We start from the raw sequence: 15,914 nt of genomic DNA on the forward strand, positions 1-15,914 counted from the left end.
GGGGCAGGGGTGGCCTGGGCAGGGCTGGGGGAACGGCTGGGCTGGATGATCGGGAAGCTCCTTCCCAACCCTCACGATCACACCCACCCGCGCTTCCAAGCGCCCCGCGACTTTCCACCAAGTCCTGCTTTTGTCCCAAACGGCCCAATGACCCAGCCAGGCGCGTTTACTCAGACAACAGCCTCGCCCGGGGAGCGGGCCCCGGGGGGGAGCGGGCCCCGGGGGGAGCGGGAGGTACCGGGTCCGGGCCGCTCCCCCCGGCGCCGCTCCGTGGGCAGGGGGAGGCGGAACGGGGAGGTGGAACCGGAGGCGGAACCGGAGGCGGGCCCCGCTGCCCGGGCCCGCTCGCCCCTGCAGGCCGCGCTGCTCCGCCCGCCCGGCCCGCCCCGCTGCCGCCTCCCCGCGCTCCGCCCGCCCGGCCCGGCCCGGCCCGGCCCGCGGCCGCCGCGAGGGTGAGGGCGGCGGGGGCTGGCGGCCGCTGCAGGAGCCTGGTCCCCGCCGAGGGAGCTGCGGGGCCGGCGGGGAGCGGCGGGCAGGGCATGCCATCCGCCTCGCCCCCATGTTTCACTGGGGAAAGTGGAAGAAGAGGATGGGAGCGAGCGCCTCCTCCTCCAAGAGACCCGTCTTCGACGAAAGGGAGGACGGTGAGTGCCGGCCGGGGAGCACCGCGGTACCCAGCCCAGCCGCGGGCGTTCCCCGGCCCCGCGGCGCCCAGCCCCGGGGATGCCGAGCCCCGGGGATGCCGAGCCCCGGGGTCCCCTGTCCCGGGGTCCCCAGCCCCGGGGATGCCGAGCCCCGGGGTCCCCTGTCCCGGGGTCCCCTGTCCCGGGGTCCCCTGTCCCGGGGTCCTCTGTCCCGGTACGCCCAGCCCCGGGGATGCCGAGCCCCGGGGTCCCCAGCCCCGCGGTCCCCTGTCCCGGTACGCCCAGCCCCGGGGTCCCCAGCCCCGGGGTCCCCAGCCTCGGGGATGCCGAGCCCCGGGGTCCCCTGTCCCGGGGTCCACAGCCCCGGGGTCCCCTGTCCCGGTACGCCCAGCCCCGGGGTCTCCTGTCCCGGTACGCCCAGCCCCGGGGTCTCCTGTCCCGGTACGCCCAGCCGCGGGGATGCCGAGCCCCGGGGTCCCCAGCCCCGGGGTCCCCAGCCCCGGGGTCCCAGCCCTCACCTGTTGAGCCGCGCTCCGCTCCGCTCCGCCCGGCGGGTCCCGTCCCGCCCTGCCCGCCGGCGGCTGACGGGGCGAGCCCGGGGGTGGGGAGCGAGCCCCGGCCGCGGGGGTGGCAGCCCCGGGCCGGTGGCGGAGCCCCCGCCGCGGCCGCCCGGAGTCAGCCCCGCCGGAGCGGGGCGGCTGCGGTGACAGCCCCGGGCGGTGCGGGCAGGGAGAGCCCAGCGGGGAAGTTTCGTGCCGTGCAGGGAAACCTCTGGTTTGAGCAAGGAAGGAGCCAGCGCCGCTGGCCAAGCGACTTGCACCAGCTGCTTGGCTTGGGGAAACCCTGCTTGGGGTGTCTTCTCCGCGACCAGGAGTTTCGTAGGAATTCGCCGTGAGGTACCGCAGTTGCATTAGGCTTCTCGGGTGCAGGGTGAGATTTTAGAGGGCCAGAGGAAGGAATCTCTGCCTGCGGGTGGGGGAAGAGCCGGGCGAGGCGTCGGGCCGGCAGCGGGGTGAGGGTGGCCGGCAGCTCCCGGTTCCTGCTGGGAATGCTGTGCTGGCACCAGCCGAGCGCTGGCCAACACTCCCGGGGGCTCGGGGTGCTGGAATCTTGCACTGGATAAACTGGGAGTTAAATACATGCGTTAATTTGAGGCTTCAAGGCGCGGCGGTGTTCTGGTTTAGGCGAGCACTGGGTCTGCTGGCGTCCCCTCGGTGAGGGGGGCCTGAGGCTGAGGTGCTGTTCTGGCAGCTGAAGGGGCGTTGAACCAGGTGAACTTTCGCTGGAGAAGTAGCTGGTTGATGCCATCAAGAATTTGTTAGCAATTCGGGGTGACATTGACTTGTTAACCCTTGCATCTCGTAGCGCAGAAGCGCGGTGCCCGGGGCTGTGCTGCGGGGTGACAGAAGTGCACCGTAAAACTGGTGTGGGAAGGAACTGTCGAATCCATCCAGACCCCCCTCTCCCTTGGTCCTAATGACGTGCAAAAGGTCAGCGTGGCTGCTTGGTGCCTGCAGCTCCCGTGGGCTACTCCAGGGTTTTGTGCTCCAAGTGAAAAATGCGGCGGGTCAGCAGGAACAGCAAGCGAGCCAAGTCAAAATGCTGAAATTGGAGGCTTTGCTACATAACTCAGAAAGCATTTCCTTCTGAACTGAGCCTGTGTACAGCCAATATAGGGAAACTGAGCTGCACAGGCAAGTGACAATTGATAAAAACCTGGTAAGAGTTTGTGAGGCGTTTTCAAGCAGTGCCTTTGCAATAGCACAGGCTTATGAGGATGTTACTTTCTTAGTATTGTCTGCTTTTTCATCGTGGCGTGCTAGTGTGTGCTCAGAGCAATTACAGTGTTGTTCTGGTGCACTCATATTTACTGGCACGGCATGGTTGCTATGGAGATCTCTTAAGACATTCCAATAACTTCTTTACATAAAGAAGCCAGTTAATACTTTGGGTTTGTGTGTGACATTATGTGGGAAAATTGCTACCGATGGCAATTTAAAATGAAATAAATTAGAAAAAAAAGAAGGAAGGAGGTTAGTATATGAAGTTTTACTCATAGGTGGTTCCCAGTGATGGATATACAAGAACAAGCTAAATCCAGTGGTTCATCCCTTTTGATTATGACAGGGTGTATGTAAATAGCAGGGTAACATTTATTCTTGTGAGTACCAACACAGGGCTCAGGATTTACGCTCAGATAACTCAAACTCCAAATGTGTAGATTTTTGAGGCAAGAAAAGCCTTGCTGTCCTCTTGCCTGACTTCCTGGGAATCGGTGTCATGACTTCCCTGAATTCCTGCCTCATGTCACACCTTGGGAGGGGCTCCTGGGGGTGTGCAGTAGAGTGTTTGCACTTGGTGTAAAATTCCCTCCCCTGAAGAATTAACTGCTCTTAACCTGACAGGTGGAAACTGTCCTTTCTCCCCAGCCTGTGTCTGTCCAGCCCCGTGTGGCTGGATCTCACCATGATGAACCGCAGGAGTTTCTGTTGTCACGCCCCAGTCTTGGTGTCATGGCAGGCTGGGACTGTGGCTGCCCAGCATCCTTGTTGGTGGGAACAATGGACTGAGCTCCCTGAGTCTGTGACTCTGAGGCTAAACTTCATATTCCTGAGTCTGTCCGATAGATCTTCTCCCAACCCTCTGTTTTTTGCAGCACCGTTGTTAGTGCTGGGACTGGCGCCTTGTCCTGGCAGGGCCGGGCGGTGGGTGCTGGTGCAGGCTGGGGGTGATGCTGGGGCCACACAGGGTGGTGTGGAGCACCAAGCCCAGGCAGCAGCTACCCTGCTCCCTCCTCGCTTCCCTTCCTGGGTGTTGTGTTGTCCCCTTTCTCCCAGTTTCCCCAAGTTCAGGCAAAGTCTCTTGGCTGTGCAGCAGGGTCCAGGCCAAGTGTGACCTGTCCTTTACGTTTCCTCTGGGCTGCAGTGGGGGGACAGTGCATCTGTGTCTTTCTGACCCCCTTTTGGTGCTCTCCTTGCCTGCAGCCTGCACAGCTTGCTGTTTCACATTTGCTGATGCTGCCTTTGAAGTTTTTCTGGGCATTTCGGAGTCAGGATTCAACTCATAGAAAAGCTGCCTGGGAAAGGAGAGCATCTGTGTGCTGCGTGTGTGCCCCTAGGAGGCAGGGGCACAGGAGAGAGGGTTCCCCTCACTTTGTGAGCCCTGGCTTCAGCTGCTGCCTTGCACATGGAAAACTTGGCATGTTCAGTAGCTGCTGCATCAGTTGGTGCGAGATCCAGCCTGATGCTGCCTGGTGATGCCTTTCTGACAGCTAGTCTTTGGTGAGGGACTTTGTACCCTCTTTCTGAACAGAGAAAGTTAATGAAGGGGGGGAATGGAAAAGAGTATAAAAAGGGCAGGAAGAGCATAAGGCAAAGGAATAGAAGAGCTGCATGGGTGACCACTCTTGGTTCTGGTGTGCTGGAATAAGGTGGCCTCAGGAAGCTGCAGTGAGTCTGTAGAGCTATCATTGTCACCAGGTGCCGGTGATATTGTTATCACCAGCCACAGTCCCAGGTTCTGGATTCCTTGTGGGCAGAAAATGTTTGCATCTGGGAAATGGCCAGGCAAGTTTTACACCCTGCACCCTTATTTATTTATTTTATATTTTATTTTATTTTGCATGCTATATGCAGGAAACCCGTCATTATGAAGCCAACAGGAACATCTCAACCCAAACATTAAAACATGCATTTAGCAGAGTTGCAAGGGCTTGGGAAGCAGGGCAACGGGAAATGCAAGGCAGACTTACACTTGGTGCTGTTGGAGTTGCCCACAGTTGTGTTGTGTGAGGGAGGGGGAGAAGTGCAGTGTGGTGGATCTGTAGATGCAGCTGTATCTAAAGAGGAATTTCAGGAGTGTATTTTGGTTATGGCTTCTCCTGAATCAAAGCAGCTTACTAAAAAAGTTTATGTAAATATACATGAGGATATGTAAAGCCATCTGGTGCTTTCTGCTGAGCTGTTCCTTCCTTTGCTTCCACTGAGGTGAGTGGTCCGAGGGCTTTCTGCCTGTTCCCTGGCACTGAGTTAGATGTACAGCTGATTGACCCGATTTCGATGCTGCCGTTACTGTCACTGGGATTTTCTGTCGATCACTTCTCCACCTGTCCCTGGTCTGACTATCTCTGCCAGAGTGCGGAAGCCTTTTGTACAGGGGTCAGGTGCAGTCTCCCGGGTTTATCCTACTTGCATAGAAATCAACTGTTTAAAGCAAGTTCCCAGTCTTGCAGCCCACAAGTACAGCTCTCCCAGTAAACCAGTCTGACTTGTTTACATCTCCAAGGTGTTTCCTAGCCCAAGTGCTCCAGCTGGAGGGACTGCTGGGCCAGAGCAGCACTGGAGGAAGGCTGGAGAGCCTGACAGCTGCCGCAGGGCTCCGTCTCCATGGAAACGGGCGAGAAGCTGCAAAACCGGCGGGAACGTGCTTAAAATAATCCCCATTTTAATTTGAAACCGCATGTTGGTGGGCTGGGGGGTTACCCACGCCACAGAGCATCCATCCCTCCAGCCTCACCTGGCCATGCAGGGAGGGAAAACTGGAGCGCTGCTTTGGTGGAGCTGTTGGGTGTGCAGAGAGGGAACCTTGTGTGCCAGCGCCGAGCCTGCCTCCTGCTCCGACCCGTCACCCTGCTGCCGGGTGCTGCCAGGCACTGCTGGGTGCTGCTGGGTGCCTCCAGCTGCAGCTTCAATCAGGATGCTCAAACCATCACTGCCTGACAGCACTTTGAAGCCAAGGGTTGGGTCACAGCAGTTTTACTTCCTTTTACTTCTCTTTACTTCCTCTTGTCGAGCCTGATGAGAGCAAGATGTCCAGCATTATCCACAGTGGTGGCTATTAATTTTTCAGATTGGGATTTTCTCCCATGTTTGTGTCAGGGCTCGGGGCCTTCAGCTGACCTTGTTGTGCATCCTGTGCCTCAGTGGCCGCCCAGACCCTTCCCACCAGGTTTGCCCTAGGTCTGGGGGCATCCCACTGAGCTGGACCCGGGGATATGGGACAGGCCTAGCCTGGACTCAGGACCAGGAGGAGTTTCTCTTCCTCTCCTTAGGTGACCAGTGTTATAAACCGTGTGCTGCTCTTCAGTAGGGTGGCCAGCATGGCCTGACTGGATCCCCTGGTCCCTGGGGCTATCCTGCAGCATTGTCCCTGCTCTGGCTGCTGCTGCCTGTGCTCCGCTGGCCCTGGCTGGCTCCTCATGTGGCTAAGTGCCCAGCACTGGGTATCTCACCTGGCTTCATCATCTTAGTTGGGCAGGGATTTAAAGCCCTGGAAAGGAATCATTGCCCTTTTCCTTGGAAAAGTACAGAATAATGCTCAGTAAGGAGGCTATAAAATGCCAAATTCTATTTATTTAGGGTCAGATACAGATTTGCTAAGCTTCCATGCTCTGCAATTGCTTATTAAAGTAATCACTGATCAGATTGCCAGGCAAACTTTTTTCATAGCCTGGCTCTGATGTGGCTGTGGGTTGGGAGCACAGATGCCTTTCCCTGTTATTTAAAAAACAAGAGAAGAAAGCCTTTCTGTACTATCAAAGTGGTAGCTAAGTAAGTAAGCGGGGGGGAGGAGGGAGTGGGAATTACAAAGAGGTGTCAGAAAAGCTGTGTTTAGTATTGTCAGTGGTGCTTTGTTTTTGCTTTAGATCTTGCTCCCGTGATCTGAGGCTTTTTGTGTCTGCTCTGCCCAGAGACAGGCTCTGGTCCCTTGCTCGCTGCCCCCAGCAGGGCCGATGCTCCTCCTGCAGCCCAAGGGTTGGAAACTTTTCCACATGTGGAGCTTCCCAGTGTCCCGTGTAATGCTCAGACAGGTGAAATGCAGACAGCTCAGTCACTGCACGTCATGCAGGTGTGTGGTGATAAGCACAGGGCTGGGGTTGCTGGCTCTCTCCTCTGGAAGTCATTAATAACCTGGCTGTCACTCTCCACGGTGCCAGCCATGGTCTGTGCTCGGGTGTACTGGAGGAAACCTGAAGAAAAAGCCTTCTGGGTTTGCATTGCTGAATGGAGACAAAGCATCACCCGTTGGACACTGAAAACTGCTTTGGAAACCTGTTGCTGTTGCTCACCCAAGACCACGTGTTGCCTTTCACTGGCGTTGGCTTAAGAACATAGCTATTTGAAAAAGTCTTTTAATTGACAGCTGTTTACAAAACTAAACTGCTTTTCCTGGAGACAGTACAGAATGCACAGAGACTGGGAATTTAATCCCAGCTGCAATTCAAGGGACATGTGACTGATAGGAAGAGAAAGGGGCAGTCATGAACAAGTTATTGGAAGTGTAGTTCAGGTGCACTGTAGACCATGTTAACACTTGGTCTGTGCTGTAATGGCCACAGGCTTCACAACAGGCTTGTGATGGGTTTTCTGGGACTTTAGAATAACAAGCCGGGCATGTCCACACATGTGGGAGGACAACGTTTGTTTCCTTGTAAATATTCCATCGTTTCTTGTGGGAATGCTTGAAACTGGTGGGTGCTGTGGTGAGATGGTGGGCAGCGTTTGCCTGGCACAGGCTGCGTGCAGCCGCGTTCCTCTGGCCCCGCTCAGGGCTTGGATTTCTGCTTAGCTAGGTCACGGCTGAGTCTCTGTGAGCTGGTCCTCTCTGGACACACGTGGGAGGGGACACTGCTGAGTCTGTCCTTCACAGTTGGCCTGAGGTGTAATAGCAGGTACAGCTTTTCCCAGTGCTTCCCAGGGACCTGCTCTCCAGCCGTGGTTTCAAGTGCTCTGTCATTCCCCAGCCTAAGGAACCTGCTAATGCTGTGGGTTGGTTCATGTGTGGCCCCAGGATCGTGCAGGGAGGAACCTGTGTTGCCCAGGGACAATGACCTCTGGTGTGTGACGTGGCTGCAAGGTGTAGAGGAGTGACACAGGGTGTGGGGAGTGATGGAGGGACAGGGGATGGTGTGCGACCCCACCACGCCATGTGTGCTGGGGACCTGCCGTGTGTGTGTGCCTGTGACCCACGTCACCATGTGTGCTGGGGACCTGCTGTGTGTGTGTGCCTGTGACCCATGTCACCATGTGTGCTGGGGACCTGCCGTGTGTGTGTGCCTGTGACCCACGTCACCATGTGTGCTGGGGACCTGCCGTGTGTGTGTGCCTGTGACCCACGTCACCATGTGTGCTGGGGACCTGCTGTGTGTGTGTGCGCCTGTGACCCACGTCACCATGTGTGCTGGGGACCTGCTGTGTGTGTGTGCCTGTGACCCACGTCACCATGTGTGCTGGGGACCTGCTGTGTGTGTGTGCCTGTGACCCACGTCACCATGTGTGCTGGGGACCTGCTGTGTGTGTGTGCCTGTGACCCACGTCACCATGTGTGCTGGGGACCTGCTGTGTGTGTGTGCCTGTGACCCACGTCACCATGTGTGCTGGGGACCTGCCGTGTGTGTGTGCCTGTGACCCATGACTCCATGTGTGCTGGAGACCTGCTGTGTGTGTGCCTGTGACCCATGTCACCAGGTGTGCTGGGGACCTGCTGTGTGTGTGTGCCTGTGACTCATGACACCAGGTGTGCCCAGCACGGGCAGGTGTGCACACAGCAGCGGTTGCTGAGCTCTGCTCTGGTGTTCATCTCCCCACGTGACGAGAGGCCAGGATGCTTGCGAGCAGCTTCGCTTCTCCTAACAAGAGCAGATAAATGTCAGTGTCCTCCTTCCCTTTCCCACTGTTCTGTAGGAATTAAACGGCTTCCAGGTGTGTGGGAACAGGCGGCTCTGAGCAGTGCTGAGCAACGAGATCTGACAGCATGTGAATGTTGATGTGCTGATTCACACCCAGTCTGTTGGCCAGGGCCTTCCCAGGACCCGGGGCTGCCGAGGAGATGCAGGCACTGAAGGATGCTCAGGGCTCAGTGGCTTGCTGCTTTCACTGGGCACGCTGGATCCTTCCAGGCTGCTGGTTAGCCCTGCTGTGTATTGAAATGAAGCTGCAATGTAATGTATTTACAGCTCAGCTGACACTTCTGTAAGCTGGCAATTTTAATTTATTATCCCAGAAAATACACTTGCTTGGTTCTGGTGGCACCAGCAGAGAGTAGATGGGCTGCTGAGGCTGGTGGTGCTCCAAGCAGCTTTCATGTCAACCTGCAAAAGGCTGTCCTGCATTGAAAGTTACCTCATTGATCAAAGTTTTTGTGTGTTAAGCATAGCCATCCAAAGCTGTAAGTGATCTCTCATATTTCTATGGGTAATATGCTGGTTGCAGCATCTTGGAGCACTGGAGAGAGTGCCCTGAGGAGCTCTGAAGCAAAGCAGTGAGGGTAAGAGTGAAGATGCTAGTGGTGCTGTGCTTTGGATCTCCCCCTTTCTGCATGGTCTGTTCAAGGGAAAATACAGCTGACTTTGCTCAGACAAAAATATTTCTCTTCCTCTCTTCAGATTAAACGCCTGGCAAAAGACCCCGAACAACCCAAAACAAAAACACCCAAAAGCAAAACCAAAACACCAACAAAAAAACCATAAGACCCACACAGAAAAAAACAACCCCTGACAAACAAACTAACCAACCCAGACAAAACCCACAACTAAATGAAGGTTGGCAGTACTGCTTAAAATGCTGGTGTATGATTCATGTCCTGTGAATTTAGAGGAATTACCTGGTGGCACCACAAGGCCATCACATAAATATTTCAAGCACCCAGAGAGGGGGAAAAAGACAGTGAACAGGGAAGCTCAGTACTGAGTGGGAAGAAAATTACACTGACAATAAACTAGTGCAGCTGTAGGAACCTGCCCCCCCAGGCACTTCCCGGCGCTGGCAGTCGATGTTATCAGCACAGAGGCAGGATATTCTGTGGAAAGTGCTTCACTTCGGTCCCTGTCCTGGTCGTTTGAAGAATTACCAATGTGTATTTAATTGTAGTACCAGAATGGACCGGCAACAGTCAAGGAAGGGGCTTGGGCAGCCCAGGTGCCTCCCCTGTGTGAGGGCTGGGCTCAGCACTGAGGGAGGGGTGGGCTGCAGGGAGGGCAAACTGCAGTGACCAGAGCTGGAGTTGATGACAGGGTTGGGAAGTCCCCTGCACTAGATGGCAGTTAATTGTCCAGGAAACCATCTGGGGCCATTGAGATCCTGCCAGATCTGTTTTCTGCCAACCCCCGAGCAGCACAGTACAGGTACAAAGCTTGGAAGTGTCTGGGTATTTTGTGAAACACGTTTTTCCTTTCCTTGCAAATAGTTTTATGTTGCTGCTGCCGTCTCTGCTCTGCTTGAGGTGTAGAAAAAACTCCCGAGTCAGACCAGTGGTGAGTAAATCTCCTCTTGCTGCCCCTCTCGCTGCTGTTGGCTGGACACATTACTTTTTTTGCTGTCAGAGGGTTATTACATCTCTTCTGAAAGACCTTTTTTTAAGCTCTGGTATGTAGCATGCTAAATTACCTTGTAAAACAGATGTCATATAATGCACTGGAAAGCTCTATTCTGCACCGTCGCTTTGTATTTTACAGGCTCCCCAGGCTTAATGGGAACAGGCAGGCAGGGCCAGAAGGTAGGAGACACGGAAAATTATACACATTAGACCTGGATTGTTTGCACTGTTGGAAAACTTGCTTTATGCTTTGCAGAAAATAGGGCTGAAGCCTGGTCCCAAATAATTTACACTTTAAAGGCTCAATGCTGCATGTTATAATCACATGAATCATGCATGCACATTCAAGCAGTGCCCAGCATTTCATATTCAAGCCTGATTCTAGATTTGCTCAAGACTGAACTGCTGCTGATCAGTGGCTGGTCCAGCAGAGGAAGGAGCCTGGCAGGACCCTCGGCGTGAGGGTGAGATGGTGCCCCCTCCAGCCACTGCTGGGCACTGGAGTGTCCTCATTTTCCCCACTGGGGGGGACTGGCTGGTCGCTCAGGCAGCGTCTGACCTGCACCTCCTGAGTCTGCCCTTGACTGTTCTCATGTCCTTTGTACATGGTTGCACCTTCTCCCAGCAGCAGACAGGGCCAGGAGGGTCAGTGTGGGTCTGGGTGTTGCTGTGAGCGCAGCAGAACCTGCCAGTTCCCAAGGGCACGTGCTGCTGTTCCAGAATGACCCCATGTGGGTCACGGGGTGGGATGAGGCAGCACGGGATGGGCGCTCGCGGGGAGCTGGGGAGCAGGCACTGGGTGGGATTGCTCCCTCCAGCAGGAGTGCTGAGCACTGGGATTTCTGGAGGGGCTGGGGAGCCCCGAGTGTGGGCAGGGACAGGGGCAGGTCTGGAGGCGCTGGCGGGCAGGGTGATGCTCACGTTGGGATCTGGTGGTGGTACCTCACTGCTCCCCCCCAGCACCCGCCGGCTGTGGCTCTGCAGCCCCATGCCCAGCTCTGGGGTCAGCTCAGGAGCTGGACCCGCTGCCAGCCCGGGCTGCCTGCAGCTGTTGGCTGCTGCTGGCACACCAACACGGGGTTTGTCGTGGTCCCTCAGTAGCTCCTGACAAACCAGCAGCAGCCACGAGCTGCCCTGCCGGCGTGTGCTGTGGCTGTGTCCCACAGGGTGCTGGGGCACCTGCTGCCCCTCCTCAGTGTTCAGGCAGGTTTTATTGCACCTTAAATGCCCCGGTGGAGAAGTTGCAAGCAGGTGTCAAAACAAGCACAGTTGCCTCGAGGTGAACTTGCAGTTTGATTACTGAGTGTTTTCAGTGTATTGTGTATCTTTCTATGTGGCTTTCTGATATAAACATCAATGTGTGAAATTATTTTAAAAGAGTGGGTTTCTTTTAAGTAGAACAAATTGCTCCTGTTTATCAAAATGTTGAGTAACATCAACAAACAGTTCGGTCACTGACTGCCCCTCAGTAGTACTTTGGAAAGAATTTTAGTTAAGTGTTTCCTCTAGCTTTGCTTTGGATTTTTCCATGGACTCAGTTCGGTACCTCCAGAGTTACCCCCTGGTCCTCTCCTCTCTCCCAGGAATCTTTGGAAAAAGAGGCAGACAAGGCTTCCCTCTCTCTTCTGATTCAAATATTTTTCAGGAGATTTGTTGTCTTTCCAGAGTGAGTTGGTACATAACTGTGTTCAAGAGAATTTCTTATCACAGAAATGGGCTGTCTGATTTCCCCAGAGAAGTTAAGCTTGGTGAATAATTCTGTTTGACATTCCCAGTGTCTGAGTTTGGGCACCTGCTGTGGGGTTGAGCAGGACCCTGGGTGGCTGTGGTTGCCCATGGCACACTGGGTGGGCAGGCTCTGTCCCAGGGAGGCTCGGGGGGTTTGTGGGCTCTGTCCTGTGGGTCTGTTCTGACCCCTCCAAAGTGAAGAACAAAGCTGTGGTTGGCTTCAGGGAGAGTCAGAGAGGATCACTGCTTCTAGCTGGGGTTAAGCCCACCCCAGCAAAAATATCTTCAAGTATTCATGGATGTTTTGAGTCTCTTTTTTTTTTTTTTCTTTCCAGATTTACCCATGTGGTAGGCTTGGGTGACTTAACTCCTTCTACTGTCTTGGTCCTAATTGGACCCTTGCTCCCATGGACTCCTGTGCCCTGAGGGATCACAGGGATGAGTGCTCCAAATGCCACGGACTCCCTGGGGCTGCTGCTGCAGAGCCAGTCCTGCCCAGGGCTGTGAAGGGGACCTTTCCTGGGAGCAGAGCACCACTGCTCTGCTCCTGAGCAGGGGGGAAGTCAGGGCTGATGCCAGCACGTTCATGAATATGAATTCCTTAAAAACCCCCCCCACAACCCCAAACCAGACATCGGCTGTATTTCCATGGTGCTAATCCATCCAGTTGCCAAGAAATGAGTATAGCTGATGACTCCAGCCCTCTCTCATGAGATTTTTTTTTTCAATTTCCTTCATGAGATTTTTTTTTTCCTTTTCCGTTTTCTTCATGGTACTCAAGTGGAATGAAATGCTGCAGCAGAGACCACCCTTAAATGCTGCCACTGAGGTATTTGAAGCTGTACTAGAGTTACAGTATATATGTGTTAAAAAGCAAGAAAACTGCATTTTGTAGTTAAGTGTATCCTCCATGGCAGCTCTCGCAGATGAAATGCTCCTTAGACACCCACAGATGATAAGCAAGGATAGAAGCATGGCTGTTAACTGCTGAATTAGTGTCTTCTTGCCGTGATATAAAAGCCAAGTGGTTTGTGCTCTTAACCCTATAGATTCACTGCTGCCACAGAAAAGTAGACAGACTGATCTGGCTGGTGCATAAACAACTTTTTTGGGTTTATTTCCCCAGTGTTCTGATAGTTGTTGCCAGCCACAGTGAAACAGGAAGAGGAACAAGACTGTCTTTCATGCCCCACAATGAATTTGCTGGTGTGGCAAGTAGTAAAAGCCTCTTCTGATTAAAAACCAGAAGCAGCTGATCATAGAAAATAATCTTGGAAGCTTGTAGTTACAGGGCTCCAGGCTGTTACACCCTGAATCCACAGTGACAGTTCTGGATTTATTTGGAAAAAGTAATGATAACCAGGAAACAAAATAAATGTATGATATTGTATAGAGTTATGATGGTTATTCCCCAAAAGGCCTACTTTTTTCTGTCTCAGACCTCTTAAAGGCTCTCTTGTAATTTGAGAGAAGGGTAATACTGAATTCTGCCTTGTTCTCCGCTGTTTGTAAGTCCTCACTTGTAACCTGAATGCTCTGTGCCCTCATCAGGATGTAATAATGGGTGGGAAAATGAGGGGCTGTTGGATGAACAACCTGAGGGCTGATTGAAAAGCCACCAGTACAACTTTCTTAATATAATTGTGTTACGGTAATGCCATGGAAACCTATAGTGAAATGAGAGAGAACTGTGCAAAGAGAGAGGGCTCCTGCAGGGAAGAAGTTCCAGTTGCAGAGACATGAGGGAGCAAAGGAGATAGATGTTTTGGTGAAACAAACAGAAAGTGTAACAAGAGAGGACTGGCGAGAGCATCCCATGGGCTTGTGTCTGCGAGGCTGGGGTGCAGATCCCTGTCCCTGAGGTCAGGACGTGGCTGGAGCATGGAGCCTTGGGATGCTCTGTGGGAGCTGGGGGTTTCTGCTCTGTGCCTCGTGCATGTGGCACAGGGAGGATCAACCTCCACGGTACCAACAGCTCTAGGGCTATTTATCCTAAAAATACAGGGGACTTTTCCTGCTTACATGTGATCAATCACGCACCAGTTGCTGCTGTGAGCCTAATAATTTTTTCACAATACCTCAGCACTTGTTTCTGCATAAAACATGAGGTTAAACAACAAGTAGGTAGCGCCTTTATTTCCTGCTCAGAGCAGCCTTTGTTGCTTTAATTAGGTACCCAGAACAAATATGCCAAGTCTGAGGACTTCAATTACCTACGGTTACTGCATTTAATGTGGCTCACCCTTTCTTGGAAAAGCATTGTTAATTATTAATGTTGCTAATTTTCCTATTAATTTGTGTTTAAAATCTTCCCAATATGGTGTCTTGGCCTTTCCAAGTGGTAACGGTCTTTTCCAACCAAAATGATTCTGTGGTTCTCTGATTAGCAATGCTCTGTCTACTTTGAGTATTCTTGTAAGCCTTTTCCCTGATATTTCCATGCAAAGCATGGGGTTTTTTTTCCATCTCTGAAATGGCTCCATCCTCAAAGATGCGTTTGTGTGGTTGCGTGTCAGGAGTTGGGATATTGTTACAGCGTGACAAAGTGCATTGGATTTCACGTTAGCAACTGGTGCATCTCTACAGCGACTCTTGCTGCTCGTTATTGTGGTTATTTCCATAGCAACCAGCAGGTCTGTTCCCGGCCGTGCCTGGTGCTGGAGGAGCTCAGGAGCTGAAGGTGGAATCCTGGAGCCATTCCAGTCCTCCTGCCTGGCTGGGCTTGGCTGCCAGTGGGGCCTGTCCCTCTGTTCAGCAGAGCTCCCTCAGAGCCCTTCCCCTCTTCTGAAGAGCTGCTGAGGCATTTCTCACTGATGTTTCTTAACCAGCCAGCAGCGCTCCGTACCTTTCCTCAGGGATCCAACTCCGGGCCGTGCCAGCAGCCCGGGAGGAGCCGGGCAGCCTCAGGCACGTCCCGGCAGAGCAGTGAGCATCCCCGCTGCCAGCAGCCTGCTCGGGTGGCACGACCTGGCAGCCCAACACAAACCCGGCAGGAGAAGCTGTTCTGCTGCAGCCTGGGGCCCTGCTGGCCACAGGTTGGCTTTTGCTATATAAAGGCAGAGTCTGTTGTTTCTAAATTTGCTCTGTTAATGTCACAGAGCATGCAGAAAAATGGCAAGAAGAAATTGGCAGTGGTGGCAGGGAGTGGTGCAGGGAAAAGGCCAGTTGAGGCTGTACCCATCTGCCTGGGCGCTCTGTGTGCCTGCCCCTCCTTCTGTTCTGTTGCTGGAACTGGAAAGACAGCAGCACGTGTGGCTTTTCCCCTCCAGATGTGACCAGCACCGTCAGAGGGCTCCTGCCTCTCCCCTGCTGCCAGCAATGACCCCCTGACTGGACAGGGAAAAGGTCAGATCTGTAACTGCAGTCAAGAATAATCACTAAATGTAAGAAATTAGTTACATGGTCATAAATATAGGCACATTTGGAAAAAAAATGAATTTGTTCTCAGTAGGATGTGAATGTGACCAATCTGGACAGCATCTCCTTCTGGTCCTCAGATATCCCTCAGCTCGTCTTGCCCTGGTGTTCCATGAGTGGACCCACTGTTGGGAGTGCAGTTGGGGTTGTTCTGGTAGATCCTGGATCAGATTTCCCATGTCTAACGTAAGTGGAGGCTGCGTTCCCCGGTTTGTTTTCTAGGCCTTTTTGGGAAACCCCTGGACTTGTGAGTTCTTTGTGTACTAACACATTGCAGGTTTTGATGAGGCTTGCTGCAAAAGCAGGTCTTGATACAGCGGTGTTGGGTGGGCTTTGAGCTCAAGTGGAGCCTTTTATTGTCAAATCTGTGTCACAGATACTGAAAAAATTCCTTCCTACACGTGCTCCAGAGAGCTGGCATTACATGGGGATGCGGGGACGTACCCACCCGCAGGTGAAACTGGTTCTTTTTGTTGGCTCTGATCACAGAGAACTGTTTGTCCTGGTGGTACCAGCACCATCCTGCAGCAAACCTCTGCAGGGTGAGCCCCTCCTTCAGTCCAAGGTGGTTTGTGGCTGCATTGATGAGTGCAGTGGGTGCAGTGTCCCACCAGTGTCCGTGCTGCAGAGGTGGGTATGGTGCTGGAGACACCAGCCTGGCCAGGAGCAGCTGGTAATTAAGAGGCACTGCATGAGGGGGTAGTGAACAGCCATTAAGGGGCACTCTGCTGCGCGTGCTTGGGTGATGCTAATTACTGGCAGTTAATTAAACAGCAAGTAGGAGGAGGGCTCCTCCAGGGGCTGGGGCCAGGG

General features: G+C 53.6%; 1 protein-coding gene across 4 annotated transcripts in view; it reads left to right on the top strand.

Moving 5' to 3' along the window:
* The first annotated feature begins 450 nt into the window (after nt 1–450).
* STK32C (serine/threonine kinase 32C) overlaps nt 451–15,914 on the top strand; it is a 67,878-nt gene continuing 52,414 nt past the window's right edge. The window contains exon 1 of one of the 4 annotated variants that reach the window (XM_051618332.1): nt 451–644. In XM_051618332.1, coding sequence (XP_051474292.1) covers nt 540–644 — 105 coding nt within the window. In that variant the 5' untranslated portion in view covers nt 451–539. Of the gene's footprint in view, nt 645–1,492; nt 1,541–15,914 lie in introns of those variants that run through there. The other 3 variants (XM_051618334.1, XM_051618331.1, XM_051618335.1) reach the window with 3 other exon arrangements.

This window comes from Apus apus, chromosome 4 (assembly GCF_020740795.1).
Source record: "Apus apus isolate bApuApu2 chromosome 4, bApuApu2.pri.cur, whole genome shotgun sequence".
NCBI classification, from domain to species: Eukaryota; Metazoa; Chordata; class Aves; order Apodiformes; family Apodidae; genus Apus; species Apus apus.